Here is a 15,232-nt window from a genome sequence, read left to right on the forward strand (position 1 = left end):
AATTTTCAAAACTTCTATATTACCAAGGGACCTACGACATCAGCCGAGAAATACCCTGCAAGTACAAAATCCGTGAGCCAGCCCCGTCCGTGCAGAGGGGAGACGCTCGCGTTCCGCCAGCTTTCTACCGTTACCGAGAGCGCGCGAGGGGGACTTTTCCATTTCTCTCGCTTTTTTGAGGATTTTAACGCATTTTTATTTTTATTCGATCGGGGCCAGAGAGGAGAAAGGGAGGAGGAAAAAAAAAAAAAACACGGGTTACTTTGGAGAAAGCACAATGTCAGCGACCTTCCCCGGACTTGTCCACGACGCAGAGGTAGGCTCATTTATTTTACTCTTAAATTTAGCAAATTAGAAGCAAGTGGGTAGAGTAAATATTGCTGGATTTAAACGGGAGTTCGGGATGCGTGTGGAGATGCCTGCTGCTCTCTGGGAGACGCGAATATAGCTCAACACTTGATAAGACACAACAACAAAAAAAGCAGGGAGACCAAGAAGTGAGTGGCGCGTCTCGCTGCCGCTAGAAACGGAGCTTTTTATTGAGTGTGTGTCGGTAAAAGAGGCTCGGTAACAGTGTGATTAGAACATTTTAGGGCGGAACACCTCCGCTGTGTGTCTCACTCTGCTTACCTCCCATTCAGTGAGGGCGAGAAGAGCCGGGACAGCGAAATTGCCAGCAGCTCGGTAATAATAATAATAATATATAACAGCACGCCTTTTAAACCGCTGCGAGGAGAGTGACAGGCACGCCGAAGGGAGGGGAAAAATACCGATGGCTCCTGTTGCCGCACGTTGGTTCCCCTCCCGGGCGTGTGGAAGTGACATCTCCTTCAGGTGGTTAAAAGTGGGAAAGAAAAAAAAAACCGCTTTGAGAGTGTGAGTTGTGGTTTTTCTTTTTTCTTTTTTTTTTTGGGAGTGTGTTTGGGAAGCAGGAGCGAGGAGACACCGGCTGATGCTAAATGACACGGCTCATATATTTCCCCTCGTCTCTTTATTATCTTGTAGATACGTCACGACGGATCAAACAGCTACCGTCTCATGCAGCTCGGCTGTCTGGAGTCCGTGGCCAACTCCTCGGTCGCCTACTCCTCCTCCTCCCCGCTCACCTACCCGGCGTCGGCGGGGACGGAGTTCGCCTCGCCCTACTTCTCGGCCAACCACCAGTACACGCCCCTGCACCACCAGTCCTTCCACTACGAGTTCCAGCACTCGCACCCGGCCGTGGCCCCGGAGGCCTACGGGCTCAACTCGCTGCACTCGGGCCAGTACTACCAGCAGATCCACCACGGCGAGCCGGCGGACTTCATCAACCTGCACAGCGCGCGCTCGGCCCTCAAGTCCTCGTGCCTGGACGAGCAGCAGCGGCGCGAGCTGGGCTGCCTCGACGCCTACCGGCGCCATGACCTGTCGCTGATGACGTCACACGGCTCGCAGGCCTACGGCGTCGGCATGCACCACCCGGACCAGCGGCTGCTGCCCGCCGCCGGCCTCGGCCTCCCTCCGCCCGCGGCGGACGACCTGCAGGTACCGTCCCTGCTTCTTCGGGCCACAGCATGGCCCCCCCTGTCTGCCCCCCCCCCCCCCCCCCCCCCTCCCTCCCCGATATGAAATGATACAGAAGGATAATAAAGGGGAACAGACCCTCATAGCCGTCATAGGACCCAGTGCCCCAGTCCCCCTGCCCCACTGCCCTACTATTGAAGAGAAAGAAAAAAAAAAAAAAACTTTCCCTCCCTATTGTAGCAGCCACACAGCAATCCCAAAATATTGAAGAGAGACAGCGCCAGATGTCTGTCTGTCTGCCTGTCTGCTTCATCTGTCTGCGCTCTAAGCTGCTCCGGCCTGTATAGGTTATGTCCACCCAAAGACCCCGTCACACTTCGGGGGCTGAATTACACTCAATATCACCTCCAGATGATTTTGTTGCCAGAGCAAACGTGACAGTACAGCAGGCTGAGTAAATGTCAAGTCCACACGGCACGGCGCCTCTGAAAGGCAGGCCTCTTTCTAAAGGTTAATTGACTGGCAGTCTATACAATCCCATTGTCAAATCCGCCCTTTATTTTTCCAGAAACACACGTGACCCATATTTTACATAATTCTTTTGGATGTAAAGAAATGGTTGGAGATGAAAACGGATTCGCACGGTTCTTGAGCCCCAGCGAGCGTGTGTGCTTGAGTGTGTGTGTCCGGCTGTCTGTTGAAGCAAAGAAAAGCCGCTGGTTGCTCTATTCTCCGGTAAAGGGCGGATTAACGGATCGGGGGTTCAGGGCACAATGCCCGGCTCGAGCACCATAAAGCACCGTAGTTTATCCAATTACCGACTTAACGTCAATCAACTTTGTTACTTATGCAGCGACATCTGAGCTGGTTATAAGCGGCTTCTAGTTAAACACAATTTAACACAGCGACACATCATTTCAGCCACGTTAAGTGTTACAACTCTGCTATCATTTTCTCCCATAAAATCTAATTTCTTTCGACATTTTTTTCCACGTGACTAAACAAATGAAATTTAATATGAAACAGTACTGAGAATAATTGCAGTTATATAGACTCCGTAATCACGCAAACACCAAAAAGCTTTTATTAAAATCCATTAATTGTTATACTTGACAGTGTGCAATAATATTATTTGGTTTTGATAGCCGTGACCTTTGTCTGGTGTAAATGCATGCAAGGTAAATTACATTATTATTATTATAATAATAATAATTATTATTATAATTGATAACAAACAATAAAACATTGCTCTGTCGTAAATATATTCAAACAATTCTGCTAATTCAATTTTGATTTATCTATTCAATTTGCATTTGCAGTAAATATAATTTTCCAAATGTCGCCGCTTAAACGTTGATATGGTTTGTAATAAATACAAATAAAAAGGTATAGCATATTGAAATATTTTTATTTCGTTTAATTTTATTACAAATGCGGGCTGTGCATTGTGGTTTAGGGTAAATATTAGTCTTCTTTTAAGCTGTGCGGTACATAAAGAGCGCAGGTTGGGCTCTGTGTTGAAGGGAAGAAAGGAGCGTGCGGGGTGAACCTGAGCTCGCACGGGGCGGATGTATGAACGAACAGATGCGCCTCTGGTCCCGTGCAGCCCGGGCGCATCTTTGAGCGCGTTAAAGAGATTTTCATGCTGAACAAAAGCAGCTGCCACACCTTTCTCCCGTCACTAAGCTAATTCATGCAAGACCTCTGCGTTTTGTATATTGATTTTATAATCACTTTAGCTTCGGAATAGAAGAAAAGAAACAGAGAAGCTGGTTAAGAAAGAGCTACAACAAGCTCCTTTTTTCCCTTTTTTTTTTTTTTTACACTTTATTTTAAGCAGGGGGCTCCTGCGTGGGCCCGGCCTCGAGGCTCGCACGGGGGATTAAGTGTTTTTCTGAATAAAAAGCGCATGTTCTACTTTCTTGATGACATTGTTGATAGCACGCGAGTCTGATCTGGACCAAAATGGCGGCTTAAACAGGTTTCCATACATGCAGGGGCCTGTGCGTTGCGCACTGCGTGCTCACGTAGAGCGAGATCACCCCAACAGGTTGGTGGCTGCAACAAATTCTGGACACTTTGTGCTCATTTCTGAGTCTGCATGAGTGGTGCTGTCCTCGGTTTATAGCCCGGAGCCTTTCAAATTAAGCTCGTTTCTGCGTGAGCTGCATGCTTTATATCACTGTGTCCTCATTTTTTTCTTCTCTCAGAGCCTGTTAAGTGCTGCACACTTTCTAACAAAAAAAAAAGGCTTCCACCACTAGAAAAGGGGAAAGTGTTTGGACTCTGAGGTGCCCCTTTTTCATTGCCTAACTCCTCAACACGGCTGTACAGACGCTTTAATCCTTAAATGGGCGCTCGCCATATTATGTGCAAATTGACCCCTTAGGCGTGTTTGAAAGATTGTCCCAGACCTTAAAGTTATAAGTGTGTCATATTACACAACAATCATACAAGACATCTCTGGAAAAGTGGGGGGGAAAGTGACCAAAAACACAATTTCAAGATTGCGCGTTTCCCCCATTTTAACCATTTAATTAATTAATGAATTTAATTAATCATCAATATTGTAAACTTCTGTTATACTGTAGAATGTGTTCCTTGCAAGAACAGAAAATCTTTCACTCAGTTTAAAATATACACTATCACTTGGCAGCAGTTTTCTGTGTAGTTTTTTTTTTCTGTGTTTTATTATTTTTACTTTTTCCTAAATGGATGCATTAACAGACCGGAAATAGGAGCTAACATTGTGGTGTTTTATATTACTATAATTCGTATTATAATGTCACCTATCTCAACAGTCCTATATTGGAGTATCTTCTTTATTTTTGCTATTGTCAATTTAGAAAATAACTTAGTTAGCAGATATGGTCACTTGCCCAATAAAGGGTAAAGTGTGTGAACATGATGATTTCCAAACTGTGGTTTGGGGCACTCCAAAGAGATCAAAAGATATGTTGAGGGGACCACGATCTGATTGTTTCGGGAGTATTTTCCGAAGTCGAGAGAAGTCATTTATCATTTGGAAAATATTGAGTTCGGCAGACATGTTTAAAAAAAAAAAATTTAAGCATTGATTTATATTTACCTTGACCTCGGATGTACTGTCCTTCAAAGCAGTAGGAATTACTCTTATGAAACTTTTTTTTTGATACACAATTGTGAATTATCCCATCCTCCTTATATTTAATTTTTTTTTTTATAAATAAATCGAGTTAGTGTGGGTGGCAGGCTAATTAAAAAGAGGATTTGACACCTAGGATGCTCCAGAAAAAAGGCTCCGCCCACACACACACAAGAAATAAAGAAACAATTAGTTTGTGGTGTATTTGAAGAAATTGCAGCAGGTAAATTGTTCTGGAAACTCTGGTTGAAGTGATTTCACCTCTCTGCTCATCCTAATGAGAGTGTGTCTGCGCTCCGCAGGGCTCCGTGGAGGCGCAGTGTGGGCTCGTGCTCAACGGCCAAGGGGGCGTCATCCGGAGAGGTAAGCCCCCCCCCCCCCCCCCCCACCCCACAGTCTCATCTCTTGTTGTGCACCGGAGGCCGGGAACACTCGGCGGGTCCACGCGACAAGACAGCGAGGAGGCAGACAAACAGGCGGAACACTCCTCTCTTGTCTGCTGTCAACATGTTACAGCGGGAGCGGGCCCGCTTCCTCGCCTATTTAAACAGTAACACGGTGAACACGCGCTGAGACAGGGCTCCCCTCTAACAGTCTGCAGCGGACTGTCACTCAGCAGCCTTTCAACCAGCCACACGAAACTCATTCAGTTTAGCCCAAATGCAACAATGTCAACAATGACAAGATTTCTCGTCTCACCCGCCTACTTCATGTGAGATTTGTTTTTTTTGTTGTTGTTTTTTTTCCTGTTTATCTAAATATATTTCCCGTAGATTGACGGCTTCCTTTCATTTCCACGAAATAAATAACTTATTTTTGAGTATTGTAGATGTTTAATTTAACAATATAGTCATCATAGTCTCAAACACGTTGTTGCTATGATCTTGTCTGTATTGTCAAAAGACACTTGGGGGATGTATTTAAATATTTAGCTCGAATGACATTTAACATGACAATAGGTCTTATAATGCACTGTGTTAAATCAACGGATTATTTTAATAACGATAGATAGATAGATAGATAGATAGATAGATAGATAGATAGATAGATAGATAGATAGATAGAATGTGATATGTGCGTTCCTATGTCGCCCCAAGTTAATAGTAAGTGTGTATTGTGCAGGAGTTGTGTTTTTACTGTTTGTGCGCGTCCGTATGTTTAATGTAAGCTCGCAGTGATCCCCAGTGTTTGAGACGTGGAGGTTGAAGCCGTCTCAGGCTGACTCTTCAGGGGGAAGGTGTGGATGTGAGCTCGGCCTATATCAACACGCAGCAGGCCAGCCAATTTCCTCACGAGTGGGTTTTAAACACGCGGTGGATCTGCTTCTTCGTCTTTTTTTTTTTTTTTTGAACGCCATCAAAGCCTGCTTGTGTCTTTTTTTTTTTTTTCCTTTAGTGGGGACTGTGTGTATAATTTTCCATACAGAGAGGGAGGCTGTGTCTCGGGTTTAATTTTTCATCAGCTCTGCCGAGGTGTTGGGGCTTTTCTCTCGGATTGACGCGGGAATCCCTTCGCTATCACTTTCGGTTAATGGTGCGCCGTATTTGGCCCTGAGCTCAGCCGCTGCAACCATCACAACCAATAATCTTTGCTTTACCTCCCGCTCCCGTATCGATAGCTTCTCTCGCCTCGGGCGGACGCTTTGATATGCTAATGCAGAGCGGGGCCCCGGATTCAGCCGAGATCATATTAATGTTGTTCTTTCTGACTGCGGCTTTGGCGGCATGAATATTCACATAACCTTTTTCAAAAGAAAATCACTCAAGAAATGCGGATCCTACTTAGGAGGAGTCGTCTGTGTTTTTAATCACGCTGCTATCCCTTTTCCAGTTCAGCTCTAACGGCAGCCTCGCAGATCAAGCTGATCTGTCAGACGCGCGCCCCCGCCAACACTTCCCCGCCGTGCACGCACTTCGCTCGTTTTCTGTCAAGACGCAAGCGGGCTCTTTTTTTTTTTTTTAAGGGTGGGGGTGTATAAACACTGTTGTTAAAATATGAGGAGAATGGCATTTGGCCCTTGTCTCCTTTTCTTTAATTTTCGTGGCAAACTCGTAAAAGGCGCTTGATTCCGCGTGTGATCCCGCCCGCCGCTCGCGCCGCAGCCCGAGGCTACTCTCCGTTGCTTAAATACCGTTATCGCCTCTGGGCCCGCGCGCTCTACTGACTGCACTACCGGCAATAGCTCTTTTCGATTGCCCTTGGCAACATAAAATACAAACTACTTTGAATCAAAACATTTTTAGGGGAATTAATATGATGTGAACCCGCGGCTTTCAGAGACGCGCGCCCCTGTCAGAGCGCGTGAGGCTGACAGACAGGTTTACCCGGTTTGTGTCACATACAGACATGGGCGAGCCGGACTTCACATGCGCGCGCGCGCGCGCACACACACACACACACACACACACACACACACACACACACACACACACACACACACACAGACACAGAGGTGCGGGGGGGTGGGGGGGTGGCTGGGGGCTTAAGCCCAACCGATAATATCAATCGATTCCCTTGCAATCTTCCATTTTGACAGCCCGAGTCCATCACAGTTCTTGAACAAAGTGGAGCCCGCTGGAGTACAACAGCCTTTTGTTTTCACACCATTACGATGTTACAGTTGAGCTGTGGGCACGAGTCGCTGTCCAGGTGCTGGAATGAAAGGTGCGAGCGCTGTCCACGGTGCTGAAGCAGGATGACAGGCTCCGGCTCTAAGTGCCTCCCTGCAGCCGGGGAAAAACAAAACAAAAAAAAAGATGCGAATCTGGCGCATTTCTACTTATTGTGAATAATAGATTCTGAGAGCAGAAATATAGGTTACAGCTGGTGATATAGAAGGCTTAGTTGGTGGCCAAATTGTCCACAATCGCCCCCGAAAAAGACAGGCGTTTGCCAGGCAATCTCCGCCTGCAGCATAGTTCTACTCGGCCTAAATGGCACCCCTTCTTCTTCATCTCATCAGATCCAGCATGGCCCTAATAACAAAGCGACACACCCTGCTGTTAGATTTGATAATGAGGCAGATGAATAATAGAATATAGCCTACAGTACATCAGACAGAAACCTTGCGTTTCAGCTGCTTGGGACGTTAGTTCAAGTGAAAGTTTAATAATAATAGGCCTACTCAGAGCAGTCAATATATTCCTGGAGGAGCCAGTAACACTGATTCAGATGCAATTAATAATGTGAAAGAGCCCTCACTATCAGAACCACAATCATTTATTCACAAATACAGGCATATCAAGTACACAATGTGTGATATATATATATATATATATATATATATATATATATATATCCATTTAACCTTAAACCATTAGATTTTTTTTACCCCATTCATCCTTAAACCAACCAAAATAAAGGTAAAATACTGAGTATACATGTAAGACAAGGGTAATTCTTTACAATATATAGGAGTTATGGTACATTGTTTTGAGAAGCATGTAGCCTAATATAATGTTAGAAAATCTTTTGTAAGATGAACCATGTACTCTACAGTTGTTTGATTGAAATCATGACTTCACCTACAGTAACAAACATCTCAATTTTAGAATAAACCACCTTGTGAATCTTCTCACATCTTAATTGACTTTTTTAACCTTGCATAATGCATTGATATGTGCAATTCTCTTGAAATACCCAGAGACACCTCTTTAGTGTGTATGTTCAGCCAATGCTAATCTCTTCAGGCAAAAGTGCAACATAATATCAATGCCTGCACAGTCATCCCTGATGGTGAAGTCCCACATTAAAAAAAAAAAAAATCATTTTGTTTTTTTGCAAAAGTCGATTTTCCAATCTCTTGTACAGGCACATTCAATCTCACCCTCAGTATCACTGGAGGAGATGGTGTTACTATTGAGGGCAAATGAATATTTTCATAAATTACTTTTTTTTTTCAGTTCAAAATGTTCATGTTTTTTCTGAGTCAAGGCTTTTCAAGGTCTAAATTGATTTCATACATTCAGTATAGACCTGAAAGTGTCTATTCTAAAGGCACAGACAATATTTTAATGGTCTTGTGATTGGGGGGGGGGGGGGGGGGGGGAGCAGATTTATATTATATGCTACAATCATTGGAAAAGAAAATCCTCGAAAAAAATCTTTTTTGAACAAACATTTTCCAGAACTAATACAAGATTTCAAATTGAATTTGTGTGATTATAAGAAGTGTCTATGCCAAGTGTTTGTTAAATGCATCTAAATACAAAATATAATTGAAACAAACATCCATCATCCATCTTCTGAATGGATTTTTCCGGGTCAGGTTCTCCTGGCTGACTCTGGGTGAAGGCTGGATACACCTTGAACAGGGAAATTTGATATCTAAGGGACATTTTGAGTCATTAATTCGTCTTAATTGCATCTTTTGAAGAAGAAAGAAAAAGAACAGGCCAACTCCACACAGAAATGGCACCGAATCAGGGGATACTCCAACCACTACACCACTGGAATAAACATCTAGATCAAACACTAAAGATTCGTGGTTCAGGTCAGGCCTGTGCTGTTTGTCTGCACAAACAGTTTTCAGTGACATGATATTCACTTTTCCTGTTAACAGAGTGAGTTCTTACCCAGACATGAGTCACAAGATCGCTCAAAAATACATACTTTTTAACCTTACTCTTCAACTCAAACATGGACCAAACTTACTTTGGTCAACTATTCTGGTAATATTCAGACTAATGCTGCCATTTCTCCCTGCTGAACCTTGTTGTAACAAATGCGTCATGTATGTGTGTGCAGGTGGAACATGCGTGGTGAATCCTACAGATCTGTTCTGCTCGGTACCGGGCCGCCTCTCGCTGCTCAGCTCCACCTCAAAGTACAAAGTCACCATTGCCGAGGTGAAGAGAAGACTGTCCCCACCAGAGTGCCTCAACGCCTCGCTACTGGGCGGCATACTGCGCAGGTCAGTAACACAAACAAGAAGGAAACCAGATGATTAAGCCAAGAGGCAACACATCAAGTTTTTTGTTTTATATTATTATACCACTGACGTGTTTGGATTCCATCTCATCTCAATGCAATAATCCCCTTCCATATCCAATCATTTCACCTGAACCCATTCAACATACATACTTTTCATACCCGTGACTCCGTTACCGTGTAAAATATCTAGAATAATCCAAAAAGTATCAAAAGGCAGAGAGGCAGAGCTTTACATTGATATAATTCCCACATTTCCAGAATGTCACACATTTGCATCTTCAGCCTCTTGGTACTGTCAAACTCAAAGTCCTACTGAATCGCATAGCAAGTTGTTATCAGGTATCTTTAAAAAAAAGGGGGGGGGGGGACAAAAGCAGATACTCACAGTAGAGGTTTCACAAATCTGTAACCAAAATGAATAGAGGTGTCATCATCTTTTTGATTTACATTTTACTGTAACTGGATTTATCAATATTTCTCAGGCATATCAACATATGCTTTCATAAATCTTAATTCTCTGCAAGCGGCCATATTAGATCATTTCTGCAAGTCTTTACATCAAACGTACGCCCAAGGCATCGAGTCAGTCAAATGTAAGTGCTCCTATTGCACAAAACAATACATTTCATATGAGCATAGAATGTTGTGTCTCTTATGTGAAACTAATGAGAAATCATTCGCAAAATACAAGTAATATTTTTAATCCTTATTCTTTTTTGACATAATTTATGATATATATATATATACATATATATGCTATGCTCTATGCTCTCTCTATATATAGAGCATAGAAAGATGTTGAAGTCTCAAAACATGCTTTAACAACACTCTAAGATTGAAATTCCCAAGTATTTTAGTTTGTGAAGGGTGTTTAAAGCAGCAAAAAAAAAAAAATCTTAATTATTCACTATTTATTGGGCAGATGATTATTTTTGTATGCGATGTAACTGGAAAGCATGACAAAATATGGGGAAAACCGTTTGAGAAAATTGTGACACCATTTGGTGTATGGCTTTTCTCATTTACATTTACAAAGAGGATTCACTGAGTTCATCGAGTCAAGCTCACTTTTTCAAAAATTAAACATCATCCTTTTATGGAAATTCCCTGAGGAAAATATCCAATTTGGAGAATAGTTTAACGTTTTATTAAAAGAAAAAGAAAAAAAAAGAACATTTTAGTCTATAAATTGTGACATATTCATGCATATTACATATCACTCTCTAACTGATTTTTATTAATGATAATATTGTATAACAGTTTTTATGAAGACTGACTTCAAAAATGATAAAAGAGGAAAGTAAGTCTTGAAAGATCCCCCAATAACAAATTCGGGTGCAAATGGTCAATTGTCGTGTACTTCAAAGACTGCACTGCGAAGGGCTGAACGGGGTTGAAAAGAAGTTTCACGAGAATGAAAGTGTTTGAATGAAATGGCAAAAAGACAGGAAAAAGTCCTGGACTGCTGGATGGATGGCTCACGGAAAGTCACGCAATTATTCAACAGCCCGTTGTTGTCATTTAAATAAAAACTCCCAGAAGAAGCCCTCTGCTGAAGCAAAACAGAAACCATAGATATTTGATTTTGTCCACATCCTGAATATCCCCTGACAAAATGTAATGATGTTGAAGTGAGGAGGTGAGTGTGACAGAGATCTTTGAAATCGAAAACAATTTTTTTTTTTTTTTTTTTTTAAGTGTAAATCTGGCTTCTGAGCATCGGAGAGCACCGTCTGAGTCTTTGTAGACCTCAGATAAAACAGAGGATATATAGTAGCGCCCACAAAGACTATTGTAGGCGAACGAGGGGCTGGGGCTGCACGCGCCGCCATGCCCAGGGAGCCAGAGGGAGGCGAGACCAGGCCAAAGCATGCCAGGATCAGAGGAACCAGAGGAAAGCAAGAGTTGCCAGCGCTGTATTATTGATGAGGTGGAGAGAAAGGGAAGAGGATGGGGGTTGGGGGGGGGGGGGGGGGGGGGGGGGGGTGAGCACAGAGAATATGGCTATAGTGCTACAAGATCAGGCATCAACAAAGTGAAAATGATGACAATTATCCTGATTTGGTGTATGTTTAAAAGAAATGGTTGGGGTTTTTTTTGTTTGTTTTTTAAAGTCACACACAACAGATGATCTGGAAACAGTTACTGAGTTGATTTTTCTGTCACTTGCCAAACATTTACGGTAAAACTAGACTTGTCCCCAAAACGGATTTAAAGTTCCATGGCACAGCAAGGAGTCACGTATGTCTTAAACATCTTTCACCTGAAAAATTAGGACACAACAGGGACCATTGCTTTCTTTTTCGGGTATCTGGAGGGATGCGAGAAGCAGAGTCAGCGAGATTTGAAACCGTATCCATGCACAAAGACTGCATATCTAACACATGATGTTTAAATTTTTTTCCGTCTGTGATTTACTGCTTTAATTTACGGTTTTGGCACATCAAAGTAAATCTAAACTACACTTTTATAGAGGACTTAATTAATCATGTCTTTGTGTCGAAAAAGATGATTTTATTTGTATTTAGGTTCAGTGAGTGATCAAGGCTGCTGCGGCTAATGATGATATGTGCTCCAGATAGGATTCAGTCTTTTGGCGTCTTGTGAAACGTGACTGTTTGATGATGTGGGGAAATGCAATGCAAAGTTTTCAACGTTTTGTTTTTAAATTTTTTTCTTCGACCGTGTGTCCCCAGAGCGAAATCTAAGAACGGAGGCCGGTGTCTTCGTGAGAAATTAGACCGCCTGGGCCTCAACCTGCCGGCAGGACGGAGGAAAGCTGCCAACGTCACGCTGCTCACCTCCCTGGTGGAGGGTAAGAACCTCACCCGGTTTCCTGTGTGATATTCATTTCTCCTTACAGCTTCCTTCACATTGCGAACCACTCAGCGCACCGTCTCATTAGTCCTGGTGTCTTGTTTTTGCTGCTCAGGTGAGGCGCTCCACCTGGCGAGGGACTTCGGCTACACCTGTGAGACAGAGTTTCCCAGTAAGGCGGTGGGGGAACATTTGGCGAGGCAGCACAGCGAGCCGAAAGAAACCAGCGCACGCAAGAAAATGGTCCTGGCTACAAAGTGAGCATGAAAACACATACACTCTTATGAAAGCAGGGTGCAAGTGGGCAGTAATTTGATGATTTCATGGATTGTTCCATGTTTTTCTGAAGGCTTTGGTGGAAAATGAGATTATTTATCAAAATGGATTTTTGTTTTCCCATTAGTTACCAGCTAATTTCCCCCATATCAAGTGGCTACAAAACAGCAAAAAGTTGTGTTTTCATGAAATATAATTAAATCAATGTCAGCTAAAATCTAATGGATTAAAATGTATATTTCATCATCTCAATACAAAAAAACGAACGTTGCGAAATCCTATTCTCATAAACACACCGATATTTTGAAAACAGCTTGTATGTGTTTAAATTTGAAATGCATAGAAGCTGTAGGTATGTATGTTTAGGGAAATTTTAGGCTACAATGCTTGGTTCATCTCTTTACACAGGAAGCGCTGCATCTATTTTGAAAGTTTCAAACACAGCTCTGACTTCTTTATAGCTAAACTGTATTCCCCCTTCCAATACTATCAGCACAGCAGTATTATCAACATCGTCCTGCTCCTGCGTGCAGCATTAGAGTGAAAACTACTGGACATACATGTAGATTGATTTAGAATGATGAGGATGGGTATAGGAAAGAGAGGAAAACACTCTCATATTATAATGGCGATGGTGGAGACAGATGGTAAACCCATTGCGCCCCTCCTCCCGCTGTCTCTCAGGCAAATCTGTAAGGAGTTCCAGGACTTGTTGAGCCAAGATCGTTCTCCTTTGGGCTCCTCCAGACCGACTCCCATCCTGGACCTGGACATCCAGAGACACCTCACACACTTCAGGTAACTCGCAAATGGGAAGTTTATGAAAAAAACAAACCCCAAGTTGAACTGATGTAGAGTTTACCCGTAAAACTACTGAGCAGAGACAGATTTTCTTGTTTTGCATCTGACCTCTTCGCATTTTGGAACTATGCAGCTGTGCAGTTTGATTTTTGGCACGAGTGACAGGCGACGTGGGAGCAGAGCCTCATTAGCACCAAATGTCACATCTGTGGCATCGCCACTCACTGACTATAGAAAGTTAGCTTAAAGCTGGCAGCTTAAAGGAGGTGAGCAGGAAATTAGTATCAGACTCTAAAAAACGATGTTTAAGCAAGACTTTATGGAGCTCCTGCCATCGCATTATCATAGTGTTTTGTTGGTTTTTTTAATATATATATATATATTATGCATTTATCATTCTGGTATCTGGTTTTAAAATTGCAAGGCACTTTTCTAAATGATAAAATACGCCCCCAAAAACCTCTTGAAATGTAACATAACATAACTTTATCAGCGAAGCAGCTCATGCTAAATGCTTTAACAGACATGACACTATTCACACCTTGAGCCATGTATTATAAATGAAGCCTTCAGTGTTTCTCTGTCAACGACTGGTGATGTTAAAAGTAGTATTCAGACCATCAGAAGACATTTAAAAGGTTTTCCTGGCAGGCTGAAGTAACTTTTTCAGGAGGATGAGGAGCTGCATAATGCAGGGGGAAGATTTCCTCCACAGGTGTGAGAGGATCTGCAACACTTCAGCGTTCCGTGTCCCTCAACTGCTTCGCCGAGCGCCATTTCATTTGGTTTTACCGGCGTTTTGGCTGATTTGTCATTTTCTCCCTCCTCACAGCCTGATCACTCACGGGTTTGGTACGCCGGCGGTCTGCGCGGCTCTCAGCACCTTCCAGACAGTCCTGAGCGAGATGCTCAACTACCTGGACAAAAACTCGAGCGGGAAAACAAGCGGACCCAACGACCAACAGATCAACAACAGCTCGGAAAAGACACAGCTCCGGAAAAATGTGGAGCCCCAGAGCAAAGACGGGAAAACGGAAAAGACTGAGTAGCCCCCACCCACCTGGTCCCCGTGCCTTGGAGCGCTGCATTTAGGAGTCTGTGTGTGTGTGTGTGTGTGTGTGTGTGTGTGTGTGTGTGTGTGTGTGTGTGTGTGTGTGTGTGTGTGTGTGTGTGTGTGTGTGTGTGTGATGACCAAGAGAAGCCCCCATCATGGAGACTATTGTGACTCATCCATGACTTTTGTTTGTGTATTTATTCAGTTTTATTTATTCAGCTTATTTATTCAGTTTATTTATTCAAATCTACATGTCAGAGGCAAAACATGATCCACACAAATTGAAGGTTCAAGAAAATTGTTATCACTTTGTAATCTATATTTGGATAATCTGCAAAAGTCGTGCAACCAAAACCATCTGTTATTTTTCGATTAGGTTGTATTAATGTATTTTAAGCTGAAATATAATCAGGAAGTCTGGAAACAAGAAGCAAAACACTGTTTTCCAGGACTGCTAACAAAACAACACACACAAACTCAATCTGCCCATTTAGTTCCGGATGTTCTGCGAGAGTAAAACAATCAAAACTGTTCTTCTTCCTGGAAGTTTTAGTTAATCTACTCTTTTAAAATAAAGAGGGACCAAGCGCTCCACACACACACGACGCGTACAAGGAGTTTGGAAAGAAATGATCTTCGTCATGACATTCAAATTAAGAATATTCTGCTAAATTTGGTTAATATATCTTTTCGTTTCTGAAGATTAATCTAATTTATTATGTATT

The 15,232-nt window shown here is 42.8% G+C and overlaps 1 protein-coding gene across 1 annotated transcript; it reads left to right on the forward strand.

The window, feature by feature from the left end:
• Positions 1 to 277: 277 nt before the first annotated feature.
• tfap2d (transcription factor AP-2 delta (activating enhancer binding protein 2 delta)) lies at positions 278 to 14,502 on the forward strand (the record flags this gene model as incomplete). The annotated part of the gene is made up of 8 exons (XM_080514533.1): positions 278 to 316; positions 1,006 to 1,524; positions 4,930 to 4,990; positions 9,374 to 9,539; positions 12,256 to 12,374; positions 12,492 to 12,633; positions 13,337 to 13,450; positions 14,286 to 14,502. The coding sequence occupies 8 exons, from the start codon at positions 278 to 280 to the stop codon at positions 14,500 to 14,502; spliced, it is 1,377 nt and encodes a 458-aa protein (XP_080370659.1).
• Positions 14,503 to 15,232: the final 730 nt, after the last annotated feature.

Source organism: Blennius ocellaris (genome assembly GCF_963422515.1).
Source record: "Blennius ocellaris genome assembly, chromosome: 18".
Lineage (NCBI taxonomy): Eukaryota > Metazoa > Chordata > Actinopteri > Blenniiformes > Blenniidae > Blennius > Blennius ocellaris.